This window comes from Amblyraja radiata, chromosome 2, assembly GCF_010909765.2.
Source record: "Amblyraja radiata isolate CabotCenter1 chromosome 2, sAmbRad1.1.pri, whole genome shotgun sequence".
Lineage (NCBI taxonomy): Eukaryota > Metazoa > Chordata > Chondrichthyes > Rajiformes > Rajidae > Amblyraja > Amblyraja radiata.
In genome coordinates, this window is record NC_045957.1 from 39801578 (window position 1) to 39820318 (window position 18741).

General features: G+C 43.9%; 1 protein-coding gene across 2 annotated transcripts in view; it reads right to left on the reverse strand.

Annotated features, from left to right (window-relative positions):
* The window catches only part of epc1 (enhancer of polycomb homolog 1), a 181661-nt gene that overhangs the window by 122261 nt on the left and 40659 nt on the right, over positions 1-18741 (reverse strand). For both annotated transcript variants that reach the window (XM_033045425.1, XM_033045435.1), the window contains exon 2: positions 9137-9268. In XM_033045425.1, coding sequence (XP_032901316.1) covers positions 9137-9187 — 51 coding nt within the window. In that variant the 5' untranslated portion in view covers positions 9188-9268. The remainder of the gene's footprint in view (positions 1-9136; positions 9269-18741) is intronic.

Sequence of the window (18741 nt, forward strand, 5' to 3'; positions counted from 1 at the left end):
TCGCGGTCAGTGGAGTCAACAGAGCCTGCGGCCGACGGAAAAGCCGAGGCTGGAGCCTCGCAGGTCAAAGCCGAGGCAGCCCGTGACCGGCGCCCAAGTTGACGAAGCCCGCGGCTGGAGCCTAGGTCGGCGCCATGGAGGCGTCCGGAGAGGACCCGGCAACGATAGTGGAGGTCAGTGCGGACCTCCGGACAAGGATGGACCACGTGGAAGTGAGCCGGGGGAAGGAACAAAGGAGGACCCGGCGTGGGGGGACCGCTGTGAGGGAAGGGGAAGAACAAAGGGAGACCTGGCGCGGGATACTTTGTAACTTCATAAGCGCCCTTTATGTGGTGCCTATTTTTATACCATGGGCATGCAAGCAAAGAATTTCACTGTAACTTGTCACATGTGACAATAAATTATTCATTCATTCATTCATTCCATTCAACACAATTAATGGTAATATTTATATTTTAGCTGTTTAATTTGGAAGGGAAAGAAAAATATGTAGTAAAAAATAAATATACTTGCAATGCTTTAAAACACAGTTTTTAAATATTCAAAGCAAACCACGTTACATTGTAATTAAAAAAATCACATTATCTTTCATATGATGCAAAGGACATTGCAATCTGCCACAGACTCGAACGTGTACCTACCCAAATTAATGTATCAATCGAATTATTGCTTATCCGAGTTATTGAGTAAAGAAGTTGCAAAAGTCATGTTGCCACCGCACAATACTTTGGCATGACTGCACCTGAAATACTGTGTGCAGTTCCGGTTGTCATTCTGGACAAAGGATGTGATTAAGTTAGAGAGGGTGCAGAAAAGATTTACAAGAATAGTGCTGGGACTGGACGGATCAAGTTATATGGAGAGACTGGACAGGCTAGGAGATACATGAGATTGCAGATGCTGGAATCTTGATCAGAAAAAAAAAAAAAAGTGCTGGAGAAACTCACCAATGTAACTTGCTGAATTCCTCCAGAGCATTTTGTGGATAGGCTAGGACTGTTTTCCCTGGAGTGAAATAGGCCGAGTGATATTCTTGGAGATTTCTAAAATCATGTGGGTCAGACTCAATAGCATTGGTTTCATATGAGAGGAGACAAATTTTAAAGGGATCCAAAGGGCAAGTTTTTCCACAGCAAGGGTGGTGAGTATATGGAACAAGTTGCCAAAGGAAATGGAAATGGAAATGACACCGCTTAAAAATCATTTGAACAAATACGTGGTTAGAATAGTTTAGACTGATAATGGACAAATGAGTGCAATTGAGACTAGCTCAGATAAACACCCAAGTTAGCATGGACAGTTTAGGCCAAAGTACCCGTTTCAATGCTGCAAGACACTTAGAAGATCCCACTTTTTTTCCTCCTTACAAATCTCGGGATTTCGGAGGCCATTTGAAATATCCCAATTTTTCTTTTGGTTATAGAACTGACACGGAATTTATGGCAAGTAACTTTTCGTATCATACAAGTTACCAAAAGTCACAGTATATGGACACCTATTCTTGTGCATATTAGAAGTAGCCAGAGGATTATTATTCACTAAGATGTTCATATCTTCATAATGACAAAGGAGCCAGCCATTTAGAGGGCAGGTCTCAAAGCAATCCCATTCTCCCACTTGTTTCCCTGCAACCCTATGTTCTAAACAAGGCCAATACCAATCCTCTACCAATCCTGCCACCAGCCACTGACACAATAGAAGAATAGAATAGAATGCAATTTATTGTCATTCAAACCTAGGTTTGAACAAAATATCATTTCTACAGTTTTTTACATTACAAAACAATCCAAGACCCACACTTAACACAGTTTACATAAACATCCATCACAGTGAGTCTCCAACATCTCCTCACTGTGATGGAAGGCAAAGTCTTTATCTCTTCCCTTTGTTCCTTCTCCCGTGGTCCAGCAGTCCAACTGCAGTGTCGAGGTGAACTGGGGCTCCGATGTTAAAGCCCCCGACAGGCGATGGTAAGTCCTGAGTCCGTTTAAGCCACGCCGGGCGATGTTAGGCCCCGGCTCCATATCTTTAAACCCGCGATTCCAGCGGGAGAAGTCGCCGTTGCGGAGCTCGGATAAGCGGTCTGCCGCCAGGGACCTGCGAGCTCCCGATGTTCCCGTCCACCGGGTCTGCGGCCGGTGCCTCCGAACTCCAAAATTTGGGTCGCAGCAGCGCGCCACCACAGCTCTTCCCGCTCCGAAGTTGGCCAGCTCCGCGATCTCAGTTCCGCAGGCTCTGCAACTGGAGCCCTCAGGTTAGTCCCGGCCGGAGGTCGCCGCAGGCTCCACAATGTTAGGCCCAACGACATCCGAGACCGACAGGGAATAGTCAGGTCCCCGCACAGGGAAGAGATTTAAACGGTTTCCCCCACAGCCCCCCCCCCACCACATATACACAACTAAAAAAAAAAATAAAAAACTAACTCAAGACATACATTTAACAAGACAAAAATAAAAAAAGACAGACGACTGTAGTCGAGCCGCTGCCGTTAGGCGCCGCCACTAACAAGGACAACTAGTTTACTGAAGTCAATTAACCCAACAACCAGTTTACCTTTGGGATGTGGGATCACCTGGGGGAAACCCATGCAGTCACAGTAAGAACATGCAAATTCCCTGGGAGTTGGAGGTCAGTATCAAAAATATATTACTGAAGCTGAAACAGATCTGCACTGTCCCTCTCCTGATGAGAGGTAGGATAGTGTAGAACCAGCAATTGCGCAACATGAATGGAATGGTTCAAATGTTACGATTAGCCAAATAATTTATACCTTAATTGATGACCTTTATTTGTTGTGGTTTGGATGGATTTCTGATAACTGTACAATCAGGACATTAGAATGTTGCTTCTCTGATCAATTTGTCAAACTGGAATTCTCAATAGTTTTATTAGCTGTGTAATTCTGCAAGAGCAACGTCAAACAGCTTTGGAGACATGTCGATATTTGGAGTACTGTTTAAACATTACCAAATGAGAGTATATCTTCATCACAGAATCAATCAATTTTATCTTTACATCAAGGAAAAGGTTTTACACTAGAAATAAAACCAGAAGGTGCTGAAAAGCTCAGCAGGTCAGATAGCATAATGTATGGCCTGCTGAGTGTTTTACAGCATTTTCTGATTTTATTTTGGATATGCAGCCTATGGATTGTTAATTTTCATATATTAGATGTAGTGGGGATTAATCATGAAAGGGATATTGTCCAAACTGAGGATGTTATTTAATCAGTCGTATCTATCTATCTATCTATCTATCTATCTATCTATCTATCTATCTATCTATCTATCTATCTATCTATCTATCTATCTATCTATCTATCTATCTATCTATCTATCTATCTATCTATCTATCTATCTATCTATCTATCTATCTATCTATCTATCTATCTATCTATCTATCTATCTATCTATCTATCTATCTATCTATCTATCTATCTATCTATCTATCTATCTATCTATCTATCTATCTATCTATCTATCTATCTATCTATCTATCTATCTATCTATCTATCTATCTATCTATCTATCTATCTATCTATCTATCTATCTATCTATCTATCTATCTATCTATCTATCTATCTATCTATCTATCTATCTATCTATCTATCTATCTATCTATCTATCTATCTATCTATCTATCTATCTATCTATCTATCTATCTATCTATCTATCTATCTATCTATCTATCTATCTATCTATCTATCTATCTATCTATCTATCTATCTATCTATCTATCTATCTATCTATCTATCTATCTATCTATCTATCTATCTATCTATCTATCTATCTATCTATCTATCTATCTATCTATCTATCTATCTATCTATCTATCTATCTATCTATCTATCTATCTATCTATCTATCTATCTATCTATCTATCTATCTATCTATCTATCTATCTATCTATCTATCTATCTATCTATCTATCTATCTATCTATCTATCTATCTATCTATCTATCTATCTATCTATCTATCTATCTATCTATCTATCTATCTATCTATCTATCTATCTATCTATCTATCTATCTATCTATCTATCTATCTATCTATCTATCTATCTATCTATCTATCTATCTATCTATCTATCTATCTATCTATCTATCTATCTATCTATCTATCTATCTATCTATCTATCTATCTATCTATCTATCTATCTATCTATCTATCTATCTATCTATCTATCTATCTATCTATCTATCTATCTATCTATCTATCTATCTATCTATCTATCTATCTATCTATCTATCTATCTATCTATCTATCTATCTATCTATCTATCTATCTATCTATCTATCTATCTATCTATCTATCTATCTATCTATCTATCTATCTATCTATCTATCTATCTATCTATCTATCTATCTATCTATCTATCTATCTATCTATCTATCTATCTATCTATCTATCTATCTATCTATCTATCTATCTATCTATCTATCTATCTATCTATCTATCTATCTATCTATCTATCTATCTATCTATCTATCTATCTATCTATCTATCTATCTATCTATCTATCTATCTATCTATCTATCTATCTATCTATCTATCTATCTATCTATCTATCTATCTATCTATCTATCTATCTATCTATCTATCTATCTATCTATCTATCTATCTATCTATCTATCTATCTATCTATCTATCTATCTATCTATCAATCTATCAATCAAACTGTGTGCCTGCTGGCTGGCTGCTGGCTTTCTGCCTGACTTGTGGTTGCCAGCCTTTGATTCGTTGCCACGACAACACCCGACCCACAAACGCCCTGATTTTTTCCATTTCGGTAGAGATTTCACTTTTCATTCCAAGTATCCACTCCTCCTTAAATTTTGTCGTGTTTATGTACACATTTTTAATCAAATCCTTCTCTCCCCCCCCCCCCCCCCCCCCCCACTCATTTTGTCGCCTCCTGCTGTCCAGCGGCCATAACGGCTGCTGGCGCCCACATCTCGCCTCAAAGACGGCATTTAAAAACAGCCGCACTGCTGATTCCTGAGCCGCTAGAGTTGGAGGACCACGTCTCCCGTGGGGGCTACGGGTAGGTAACGGCTGCGTTGGGGGAGCAGACCCAACGGGTCTGCACTTGGTCTAGTATACTTTTAAAACTCTGTGTGTGTGTGTGTGTGTGGGGATGTATGTCATTTTGATTTTGCCTTTAATTCGTTACTCCGCGAAAGCCAGACGCAAGAACGCAGAGATTTTTACCATTTTGCTAGCGATTTTACTTTTACATTCGCAAATCCACTCCTCATTAAAAAAAAATTCTGTACACATTTTTAATAAGATCCTTCACCCCCCCCCCCCCCCCCCCCCCCCACTCACTCATTTTTCCGCCTCTTGCTGGCCACATTCTCATCGCGTGACCATAACGGCTGATGGCCCCCCCCCCCCCGGGCCTGGCTCTGTCATGCTGGCCGAAGCCACAGATCGGCTGGTCCCCCGCTACTTTTCGCCGTCCTCACTGGCGGCCCGCAGGCTCACTCGGGATCACGCCCGCCCGCTCCACCCTCCCCCCCCCGGGGTCTGAAGCGCCGAGGGTGCGAGGCCATGGAGCTGAGGCTCACTCTGAGGCCGACGGCTGCTGGCCGGCCCTACCCCTCTCCTCCCTCCCTTCTTAATATAATATCAATGGGGGTGGTTAGTGTGTGTGACGCCTCAGGCCGCCCCCTCGCAACTGCGTGTTGCGGGAACAGACCCAACGGGTCTGCACTTGGTCTAGTTAACTATTAAAACTCTGATCTTGCGTGCGTGCGTGTGTGTGTGTATAAAATCATATCTTCTCAAAAAAACGATGCGCTAACTGTAAATTTTTTACATATTCCGCTAGAGATTTTTCCCCCTGGCGTCCGAAATCGCCTAATCTGAAAAATTCATGCTTTATTTCTCGTTATTTATGAAAATGTTCAAGAATTTGAAAAGACTTTGACAAAAAAAAACCACTTTCTTGCTCGCGCTGCAAGTGATGTCACCCCACCCCACCCCGACCCCCCCCCCCCCCCCCCCCCCGTACTCGGATCCTGCATGGAGCCTGCAGCCGGCCTCCCGTGGGGGCTATGGGTATGGGGACGGGTGCGTTGTGGGAGCCTGCAGCCGGGAGCCGCGAGTGAGGGAGTATTGCGTTCGGAACCAGCCCTTCCCTGTGACGACGCGCCCCCACCCACCCCACCCCTAAAAACTCTACCCCCTCTCTGACTCCCCCCGCTCCCTCTCTGCCCCGCACGCCTCCCGTGGGGGATACAGGTAGGGGACGGCTGCGTTGGGGGAGCAGACCCAACTGCCCTTGGTCTAGTAGATCTTAAAAATAGCAAAACCATATGAAATCAAAATAAACATTTGCAGCCATGCCTCGATTGTTGTTTGAAGAGGACATTTCATTTGCCATTAAATAAATTGGGGTGGCACAGTAGTATATTTGCTGCCTTACAGAGCCAGAGACCCAAGCGCGATCATGACTACGGGTGCTGTCTACAAAGTTTGTACGTTCTCCCTCTGATTATGTGGGTTTTCTCCGGGTGTTCGGGTTTTCTCCCATACGCCAAAGACGTACATATTTGAAAGCTTTGATAAAATTGTAAATTGTCTAGTGTGCAGGATAGTGTTAGTGTATGGGGTGGTCGCTGGTTGGCACAAACTCAGTGGGACGAAGGGCCCGTTTCCGTGCTATATCTCTAAAGTCTAAATGTAAATGGCCCAGACGATTAGATACAATAACCCCACGTAAAGAAGCAGCCAATTTATTACGTGATACTGCAAATTTTAAATGAAACAGCAAAATGAATTTGCTGCCTTAGAAAACTTGTGTCCAAATATGCAGTTGGCTTATACTACCTGTAGAGGGCTCTAATTCACTTTGTAAATAAGTATATTATAACTGTGTTAATGGCGGCGGAGTTAACATTCAGAAAGATTCACCACTGAATTCAGTGCTGCAGGAGGAGAAAGTAAGAATGATCATGCCTTGCATAGAAATAATACTGCATCCTCACAGAAAAAAAAATAATATATATAGCCAATCTCATCACCTCCCTGATTCTGATTCAATATGGAAAAATAAAATTACATTCCCATTGCAGTGACCTAGTGTACTGAATAAGTATCTCCACAGAATATTAATTGGAATGTACCAACTGAGATCAGTTTTACCATGTGTAGGAAGGAACTGCAGACACTGGTTTAAACCGAAGAAAGACACAAAAAGCTGGAGTAACTCAGCGGGTCAGACAGCATCTCTGGAGAAAAGGAATGGGTGACGTTTCGGGTCAAACGGGTTCTTCAGAAGGGTCTTGACCCATAACATCACCTATTCCTTTTCTCCAGAGATGCTGTCTGACCCGCTGAGTTATTCCAGCTTTTTGTGTCTTTCATCAGCCTTACCATGCTGGATTTTCTGAATCCTTAACAATATTGTGTATGTTTCTTACAGTAAAGTGAAGAATTCTGCGTATTTACTAAACTACTGATGTTGTTCTTAATGTTTGCGTGCTGCACCCCAATCACATTCATTCTTACAGACATGTATTCCTAGCTACAATAAAACTTAGGAAGCTGATGAACTCAGAATCTTCAGAATTAGTAAAAGCAGAGTTCTAATAAATGGACAATAACAATGCAAATCAGTGTGTATAATTACGGAAAAAATAACTCGTACTTTGAAAGGAAAGATCATCTGACAGTTTCAATTCCCCATGAAGAACAATAACCAAATTAACATCTATATAATTAAAAGTGTCATCTTGACCATTTCCTGTCTGCGCTGTATATTGATTTTAGAAAAAACGCTACCATATATCACTATGATTTTTGGCCATCTTACTCAGTCCTCCTCCGCTGAGCAGGCCCCAAGGATTTTTCCCATCGATGAAAAATTAAAAAAGTTATGAGTATTTAAAAAACCTTGAGTTCCTCTCGCCTGTCAATCACCGCGATGAAGGCAACACCCCTTCCGGGGGGGGGGAGCAGGACTATAAAACCCCGGATGCCTGGACATGTCACTCTGCAAGATTGCGAGGGAGAGGCCACAACTCTCATTCTAAGCTGCGAATCAACTGAACTGTGAGTCTGCAATGTACTTGCAATAAATTATTTGTTAGCCCTTAATGAAAATAAAATGAGTTGTTTGGCCTGCCATGTGCTTAAAACTGCAGTGGCAATGGAAAATGAAATGAAAATGCAATGAGCTGTTTGACTTGCCCTGTGTTTGAAACTGCAATGGCAATGGAAATGAAATGAAAATGCAATTAGCTGGGACAATGTTCACGAGGAGCATAAACAACAGCATGGATTAGATGGACAGAATAGAAGGTTCAGTCACGAAACATGCTGTGTAATGCAAAGTGTAATGGTGAAAACATACCTGGGTGCCTTGAGATCACAAAGAGACAATGCATGAAGATTACCTTCTCTCACTCCAACCCATTCTTACCACCCCATCATTCACTCATCTCTCCTTCCCTTCGTGCCCCATCCATCCTTTTCTTTTTTCCCCCCTCTGACCAAATTAAGCAATATTAAACTTTTTTTTTAAATTATTATTTTTTTTATAAATACTCAAGTTTTTATTTATAATTTGGGCTAATAGCCCACTTAGGTCAATACACATATGAAAAGAACATATGTGGTGCATCTCACCCATATCGTCGTAGTAAATTAACAATTGCACATTAGTGCTGGGTTAAATGTTCTAAATCCATTCAGGGCAGAACAATCAATCCACAATAATAAATCAATTATTTTGTAACATGAGTGTTTCAAGCATTAAAAGTAGTTGTACTCCACATACAAAGCAGTAATTCGTTTTTTTTAATTTAACTGATCCTAGAAAACCTGAAGGTGTTAAATGGGGAAAATGGATAAACGGGGTTTCTATCTTTCTTTATAAAACACACAATAAAATAATTCAGGTCACATTTCATTGTAATATAAAGAAAATGCAGTGTTAATGAAAATTTGTGTATTATAATGAAAATCTTCAGCAGCAGATGTTACAAAATAAATCAGCTCTGCATCAGCTTAATATTAGTAAAGAATCATGTCATTATATTAATATCCACTGCCAGCTCTTTACAAAATCTTGCATGACAAATATTTTTTCATCACCCGACACCCACATAAATATTTTGTAAAGACTCACCAAGCAGGCATCCTTTAGTGGGCTCATTAATGCTTCGATTAAAACAAACATACAATATCCAGTCCATATTTACAATCGTTGCTATTGTTTCCTTCATGATGCTCGAGAATGGGGCACAGTGGAGAAACAGACCTGAAATTATAAAAAAACATTTTAGCTTTTATTTCTTAGTATTTTGGAAAATAATACATAGAATGTCAAACTGAACTATAGTCAGTTTTATAGAAGTAAGATACAGGGATTGCCTGAATTTATTAAGTGTCAACTTTATGTAACTCAAATAGCTTAAAGGTCAGGATGGATTAAATAATAAGCAACAATTTCAGACCTTCATCATTCATTCAAGCACGGCAATACCAAAAAAATTTGCTTTAAAAGGCACTTTGCGCCAACAGGAATGCAATCCATTGTTCTTCAATAATTCGGCAAGGATATGCTCGGTGAATCCTGGGTGCTTAAGTAACATAGAAACATATGTAGTGTTAGTGTGCGGGAATCGCTGGTCGGTGCAGACTGTGGGCCGAAGGGCCTGTTTCATAGAAACTTAGATAGAAACATAGAAAATAGGTGCCGGAGTAGGCCATTCGGCCCTTCGAGCCTGCACCGCCATTCAATATGATCATGGCTGATCATCCAACTCAGTATCCTGTACCTGCTTTCTCTCCATACCCCCTGATCCCTTTAGCCACAAGGGCCACATCTAACTCCCTCTTAAATATAGCCAATGAACTGGCCTCAACTACCTTCTGCGGGAGAGAATTCCAGAAATTCACCACTCTGTGTGAAAAAAGTTTCCCTCATCTCGGTCCTAAAAGATTTCCCCTTTATCCTTAAACTGTGACCCCTTGTTCTGGACTTCCCCAACATCGGGAACAATCTTCCTGCATCTAGCCTGTCCAACCCCTTAAGAATTTTGTAAGTTTCTATAAGATCCCCCCTCAATCTTCTAAATTCTAGCGAGTACAAACCGAGTCTATCCAGTCTTTCTTCATATGAAAGTCCTGACATCACAGGAATCAGTCTGGTGAACCTTCTCTGTACTCCCTCTATGGCAAGAATGTCTTTCCTCAGATTAGGAGACCAAAACTGTACGCAATACTCCAGGTGTGGTCTCACCAAGACCCTGTACAACTGCAGTAGAACCTCCCTGCTCCTATACTCAAATCCTTTTGCTATGAATGCTAACATACCATTCGCCTTCTTCACTGCGTGCTGCACCTGCATGCCTACTTTTAATGACTGGTGTACCATGACACCCAGGTCTCGTTGCATCTCCCCCTTTCCTAATCGGCCACCATTCAGATAATAATCTACTTTCCTGTTTTTGCCACCAAAGTGGATAACCTCACATTTATCCACATTATACTGCATCTGCCAAACATTTGCCCACTCACCCAGCCTATCCAAGTCACCTTGCAGCCTCCTAGCATCCTCCTCACAGCTAACACTGCCCCCCAGCTTCGTGTCATCCGCAAACTTGGAGATGTTGCATTCAATTCCCTCGTCCAAATCATTAATATATATCGTAAATAGCTGGGGTCCCAGAACTGAGCCTTGCGGTACCCCACTAGTCACTGCCTGCCATTGTGAAAAGGACCCGTTTACTCCTACTCTTTGCTTCCTGTCTGCCAGCCAGTTCTCCATCCACCAGCCAGTTCTCTATCCAAGTAAAAGGATAAATCACAGTGCTGTCTAGGATTTGTTCCAAGAGGTCATTGCTAACTACAGAAATTCACTGGAGGAGTATTCAAATGCCTCGGACACTTTATATTTCTAAAGACTGATGGTTATCAAGTGGTATTTTGCTATGTTAATAATTGTATCTATCAGTAATCTATGTTATTTTAGACCAAAATAAAATCAGAAAATGCTGGGAATATTTGGTAGATCAGGAGCATCTGTGTAGAGGGTTAAAGCGTGAACATTTTAAGTCAATGACATGTTAGATTTGAGGAAAGTGTGTTTTAAGTTGCATAGAACTTAGAATTGAATGTAAAGTGCAACACACTGAATCAGATTTCATCTTAGTAAAAATATCTGTGGGCAAGGCAATGAAACATCTGAGCAGTTGAATGGAAGGTAATAGCTAATTCCTTTGCTTCTGGGAACAATATGGAGGGATTAGATTCACTTCAAATAATTTATATTGGGCTTGTAAAGATCACAAAATGCAAGTTAAAAGTGGGAAGAATATAGTTGCTGGAAATCAGATTAATTTGGTTCATAATCTGACCATTCTCAATTTTAAAATCTCTTAGTGTCATTGCACAGGGTTCTTTCCACCAATCATTTATTCAAATTACTCGCGTCAATCTGAAAAAAACCCTTTACGAAAATACAGTTCATACTTCATGCTTCCTTTTAAACAAAAGTTCCTGTTTTTAGATGGCTAAATAAAACGTCTTTACTGGATGTACAATTTGAGTGCAGGTTAGTGAATTTCAAACAGTATTTGGTTCCAGAGATTTGGCGAGGACAAGATTTTAATAATGGGCAGTAAGTACAGGATACAATTTTGTCCACCTCCCCCACCAATACCCATACAGTCAGAAAACGCAAGTCATAGAGTGATACAGTGTGGAAACTGCCCTTTGGCCTAACTTGCCCACACCAGCCAACATATCCCAGCTACACTCATCCCACCTGCCAGTGTTTGGTCCATATCCCTCCAAACCTGTCCTATCCATGTACCTGTTTCTTAAATGTTGGGATAGTCCCTGCCTCAACTACCTTGTCTGGCAGCTTGTTCTATACATCCACCACCCTTTGTGTGAAAAAAGTTACCCCTCAGATTCCTATTCAATCTTTTCCCCTTCACCTTAAACCTATGTGGTTTTCAATTCACCCACTCTGAGCACAAGACTCAGTGCACCTACCTAATCTATTCTTCTCATTATCTTATACACCTCAATAAGATCACCCCTCATCCTTGTACGTCCCAAGGAGTAGAGTCCCAGCCTACTCAACCTCTGCCCATAGCTCAGACCCTCTAATCCTGGCAACACCCTCGTAAATCTTCTTTGCACCCTTTCCAGCTTGACAACATCTTTCCTACAACACGGTGCGCAGAACTGAACACAATACTCTAAATGCGGCCTTGGTTAATGAAAATGTAAGGAGCCTATTAAACTATTTTAAGTAGAATCACATTTATCGCATAGATCAGCTAATTTCAGACTGACGTATTTGAAAGGAACTCTGTTCATTTGGAATCCAAGAGAAGCTATTCCTAGTAGTTCTGTTCAAAGACAAATATTTTCATTTTGACTGCTGGACGCTCAGCAAGGGGGAGTTTGATATTTTGAATGCAAGGAACAAGCATTTTTTTACCTCACACTTTTAATCAAAAAAATATTCTGATATTCATAGGATTTAGCTTTTCTATCTGCTCAAGATTTCTTTCAGCAGAATAAACTGCTTTTCTTCTAAATGACAGACCAATTAATGCAAGGGAACATTAAATGCATTATATTTTAAACTTGAAATTAGTTTTTCTTTAAAAATCTCATGCATCTGAAAAATGAGAGGTTCTAACTACTTATTGGCTCCAAATCAGCATTTCCTGAATTGCAACCAGTAGTACTGCAGACAAAATAATTTGATATCAGATATTGCGTAGTTGCAATCTTTCACTTCCTCTGTGTTTGTTGCATCTTTATACCTTTCAATGCTGCAGTATTTTTTATCAGGCATCCATTCCAGGAAGGATGTGGAGGCTTTGTGAAGGTGTAGAAGAGGTTTACCAGAATGCCGCCTGGATTAGAGGGCATTAGCTAAGGAGAGGTTGGACACACTAAGATTGTTTTCTCTGAAATGTGCAAGACTGAGGGGGGACCTGATATAAATAAATAAAATTATGAGAAGCATAGAGAGGGGAAACCTTGTTCCTCGGATGGAAATGTGAAAGTCATGAAGGCATAGCTTTAAGGTCAGGAGGGTCAAAGGAGAGGTTTTGGAATGCACTGCCAGGGGTGGTGTGGAAGCAGATAAGACAGTGACATTTAAGAGGCAGTGAGTAATATGGATCACATGCAGACAGAGGAGATTAGTTAAATTTGGCATCATGTTCTGTACAGACTTTTGTGGGCCAAAGGGTCTGTTCATTTGTTGAATTGTTCTCTATTACGTATCGTCTTTCACTTGCAGTCATTTTCTTTCCACTGTCTTGTAGAATTTATGTAATTTATGTAGAATTTATGTCTTTGTGTGTCGTTAGAATCTGTGTCGGTGATGCTGCTGCAAGTTTTTCATTGTGCTTGTACCTCACAACACTTGTGCACATGGAACATAAAATAATACAGCACAATGTCTGTGCCATACAGTATGCCAAGATAACTAAGTTCATCTGCCTGGACATGATCCATATCCCTCCTTTCCTTGCATATCCATGTGCCTATCTAAACGCCCTTTAGATGCTATTATTGTATCTGCCTCCATCACTACCCCGGATCCAGGCATCTGCCACCCTCCGTGTAAAAATAAACAGCCCCACACATCTCCTTTAAACTTTGCCCTCTCACCTTAATGTTATACCCTCTGGTCTTCGATATTTCCACCCTGAGGAATAAAAGATTGGGTCTCTGTCACACGGGAGGCCTGGTCCCCCAACGCAACCCAATCCCCCAATGCAATATTCCACCACTCACCCATAGCCCCCACGGAAGGTCCGGTCCCCCAACGCAACGCGTTCCCCAACGCAATATTCCACCACTCCCCCATTCCCCAACACAGGAGGCCTGGTCCCCCAACGCAATATTCCACCACTCACCCGTTCCCCCAACACAACCTGTTTCCCCCAACACAATATTCCACCACTCACCCATAGCCCTCAACTGCGCAGGGTCTGCTCATTTCCCCTTATTCACCCTCCCTAATTTTAAACTTTAAACAAAATGCAATGGCACTTGCTTGGGCTGGCAGGACGCAGTGTTCTAGGATAGCAACATTGTAGCGGGCAGGGCACCAATGCCATTGTGACATAATAGCTGTAAGTGCCTGTGCAGAGGAAATACATTTTTCTCAAATTGGGGTTTTGTAAATTAGAAAATGTGAATAACGTTTAAAATACAACATAAATCTGAACAAAACTTGATACACCACACCACAGGAAAATTGTGAGTAAGGTGGCACAAAAATTGTAGTGCTATCGTGTACTGTTTTGCCGTATTCCGGGATCACATAGGCATGCACAGACACAAAGACACGCACCCACGCATAGCAACAAACAAGATCAGAGTTTTAGTAATACAGGTGCACAACCTTTTATCTGAAAGCCTTGGGACCAGACACTTTTCGTAATTCAGAATTTGTCGGTCTTCGGAATGGAAATTTTTTAGCGTAGATTTTAATGGCTGGCTCAGTGGTAGAGTGCTCGGCTCATATCCGCAAGGTCGCGAGTTTGCGCCTTGATGCTGGCAGTTACTCGATCGCGAGTTTGAGTCTTCAATGTCGTTTTTTCTTGCAGAATAAATGTTTGTATGAAATACAGTGTAGGAGAGGTGTACTGACTGTGTGGGCAGAACTTTGGAAGTGATTGCCCACCAGTCTAAAAAGCCGCTGTGTCTCCCTGTCCCTGGGATAGCAGGGGGCGATCAAACAGCACAATACCCCCCTCCCCCTCCAACTCCAGAGGAATCCGCTCCCCAATGGGCCGCTACCAAAGATCATCGAGGAGCTCCTCTATGATCTTTGGCCGCTACAGCGACCAGTGGCAGTTCGCCCACAGCCCGAGCTGCGCCCCCTCATCCGCCACCCCAAGAACAAGACGTACCTTGCACACCATCAGCTTCTGCCCCTACGTGTTCCTCTGGAGTTGGAGTAGGGCTGGGCTGGAGTTGCTGCTGGCTGTGGGTCTCTGGGATCTCCGTGCTTGCAGTGGGCCTGGGGGACGGTGGGCGGCGGTGGGAGCTTTGGACCTACGGACCTACCTCCGTGGAGCTAGCCAGCTTCGGAGCGTGGAGAGTTGCGGGGGCGAGCTGCTGCGACCCGACTCCGGTGGATGGTGACACCGGGAGCTCGCGGGTCTCCAGTGGGAGACTGCTTTGCAGGGCACTGGCAGCGGCGACTTCTCCCGCCCGAATTACGGGGTTGAGAGCAAACATCATAGAGGTTGAGAGTGACCTGGAGGGGGGCCTTACAACGCCCGGCGCGGCTGTCAATTGCCGCGGACTTGCTAGCGCCCGCCGGGGGCTCCAACATCAAGACCCGGGGCAGGGCCATACATCTCCCGGCGTGGCTTTGAGTGGCCGCTCCCCGATGGGCCCCTACGACGCCCCGAGCTGCGCCCCGTCATCCGCAACCCAGGTTCCTCTGTAGTTGGAGTGGGGCGGGGCTGGGCTGCTGTTGGCTGTGGGTCTCTGGGATCTCCATGCTTGCGGTGGGCCTGGTGGTCGGTGTCTAATTGGTCCTGACACGGTCCTGCTGCAATCGCCGACGTGAAGACAGTGCAAAGCCCCCGCGCCGGTGCAATGGGCGGGGAGCTGGAGAGGGGAGGGAAGGGGTCACACACATGGCCGGGAAGCAGAGGGGTGTAGGTGGGGTGAAACTGAAGGGAGCGACAATCTGCTGCTGCCTGCCCCGCTGAGTTAAAAAGTTCCCACGCAAGACTCACGAAACACTATATCGTGAGTCCACTGTGGGAACTTTTTAATTCAGCGGGCAGGCAGCAGCATATTGTCAATTATTAACCCTCCCGCGCAATATACCCTCACCTTCTCTTTTATGAATGGGGATTTAGTTCCCCTTTCTTCGAGGACCGACCGGAGGTTCCGCTGTCACCTCTGCGGGCCGCCCTCGGTGAACGTTTTCAAGGACCTTTCTTCAAGGACCGAAAAAATGGCCGCTATTCGGAGGTTTTCGTTATTTGGATCTTCGGATAAAAGGTTGTGCACCTGTATATAGATTATCAGGTCTCCCCATAACCTCTGACATTACAGAAAAAGCAATTCAAGTCTGTCAAACTTCTCCTTGTAGCTAATATTCTCTCATCCAGGAACAATTCTGGTAAATCTCTTCTGTACCCTCTCCAAAGCTTCCATATCCTTCCCGTAATGGGTCAACCAGAACTGCATGCAATATTCCAAATGCCGTATCCTTATTTCCTTACTCTTATACTCAATTGACCCAACCAATAGGGGAATTGAGCATACCTTTGCCTTCTTTACCACTCTATCTATTTGTGATACCACTTTCAGGGAACGATTGATTTGGATCCCAAGATCCCTCTGAATATCAATGCAGTTGACAAAATGACAATAAATATTCATTCCCGCAAGTCACCCTCACCCAATCATTTTTACAAGGCCCTATGTTGCTGCTGCTGTAACTTAATATTCACTTTCCTCATCCTCAATTCTTATTAAGGGTATTGGGCCCAAAACATTAAATATTTTGCCTTCCATGGATGCTGCCTGATTTGCTGATTTGTTCTTGCCTTTTCTGTTTATGTTTTATTTCTCAAGCATCTGCAGGTTTCTGATTTTAGAACATAGAACAGTACAGCACAGGCCCTTCGGCCCACAATGTTTGTGCTGAACATGTTGCCATGTTAAACTGATCTCATCTGCCTGTAGATGATCGATTCTACATTTTGTCTGATCCATATCCTTATTGGATCATGTACTTCCTTAATGGGGTGACTGGAACTGCATGAAATACTCCAATTGCGGCCTAACCATGTGGGAGTGGCGGCGCCTAATGGCAGCGGCTCGACTACAGTCGTCTGTCTTTTTTCTTTTTTGTCTTGTTAAATGTATGTCTTGAGTTCGTTTTTATTATTTTTTTATAGTTGTGTATATGTGGGGGGTGGTGGGGGGGCTGTGGGGGAAACCGTTTTAAATCTCTTCCTTGTGCGGGGACCCGACTATTCCCTGTCGGGTCTCGGATGTCGTTGGGCCTAACATCGTGGAGCCGGCGGCGACCTCCGGCCGGGACTAACCTGAGGGCTCCAGTTGCAGAGCCTGCGGAACTGAGATCACAGAGCTGGCCAACTTCGGAGCGGGAAGAGCTGTGGTGGCGTGCGGCTGCGACCCGACTTTGGAGTTCGGAGGCACCGGCTGCAGACCCGGTGAACAGGAACATCGGGAGCTCCAAGTCCCTGGTGGGAGACCGCTTTTCCGAGCTCCGCAACGGCGACTTCTCCCGCTGGAATCGCGGGTTTAAAGGACATGGAGCCGGGGCCTAACATCGCCCGGCGTGACTTAAACGGCCTCAGGACTTACCATCGCCCGCCGGGGGCTTTAACATCGGAGCCCCAGTTCGCCTTGACACTGCAGTTGGACTGCTGGACCACGGGAGAAGGAACAAAGGGTAGAGATAAAGACTTTGCCTTCCATCACAGTGAGGAGATGTTGGAGACTCACTGTGATGGATGTTTATGTAAACTGTGTTAAGTGTGGGTCTTGGATTGTTTTGTAATGTAAAAAACTGTAGAAATTATATTTCGTTCAAACCTAGGTTTGAATGACAATAAATGCATTCTATTCTATTCTAACCAAAGTCCTATAGAGCTGCATCATGACCTCCTGACTCTTATACAGAATGCCCCAAGCAGGGCTGCCAACTCTCACGCATTTCAGCCAATTCTCACGCCCTCACGCTGAAGACGGAATTCTCACGCTGACAGGCTGTCTTCAGTCCCTGCACAGCAAAGATCCTATAGCGGAAGCGCAGAGCTCGCAGACGGCGCACAAAAGCGCTGACACCCGCTGCCCGGGACTGATGCGCTTCCCCAATCCGTGCAGATCGCTGTCATGTGGCGCAAAGAGACAAACTGTGCAGCAAAGATCCTATAGCTCCTGCCATTCAACTCACACGGCAGCGCCAGCGCCGCCAATCCACGCTACACCCTGCCCGCCAGACTCCCCATTGGGCGGCCCGGGAAAGAGGAGGAGGGGAGAAAGAGATAGAGAGAAAGAAAAAAAGGGAGGGATGGAGGCAAAGAGAGGCAGGGGGAGGGAATGTAGAAAGGGGATGAAGGAAGGGAATGTAGAAAGGGGATGAAGGAAGGGAATGAGAAAGCAAAGATCCTATAGCAGAGGATCTTTGGGAGAAAGGGGAGAAAGAGGAAGCGTGAGGAAAAAGAGGGAGGATGAAGAAAGAGAGGGAGGGGAGGAAAGAGGGAGGGGGAGGAGGGAGGGGGGGGAAGGAAAGGTGTGTGTCTGTTTCCGTGTGTGTGTGTGTGTGTGCCTCCCTGAGTGTGTGTGAGTGTGCCTCCCTGTGTGTCTCCCTGTGCGTGTGTGCGTGTCTCTGTGTGTCTCCGTGTGTGTGTGTCTCCCTGTGTGTGTGTATCCCTGTGTGTGTATCCCTGTGTGTTTATCCCTGTGTGTTTGTGTGTGTGTGTGTGTCTCCGTGTGTGTGTGCGCGTCTGTGTGTCTCCCTGTGTGTGTGCGTCTCCGTGTGTGTGTGTGTGTGTGTGTGTCTCCCTGTGTGTGTCTCCCTGTGTGTGTGTGTGTGTGTCTGTGTGTGTGTGTCCCTGTGTGTGCGTGTCTCTGTGTGTCTCCGTGTGTGTGTGTCTCTGTGTGTGTGTGTGTGTGTGTCTGTCTGTCTCCCGTGTGTGTGTGTGTGTGTCTGTCTGTCTCCCTGTGCGCGTGTGTGTGTGTGTGTGT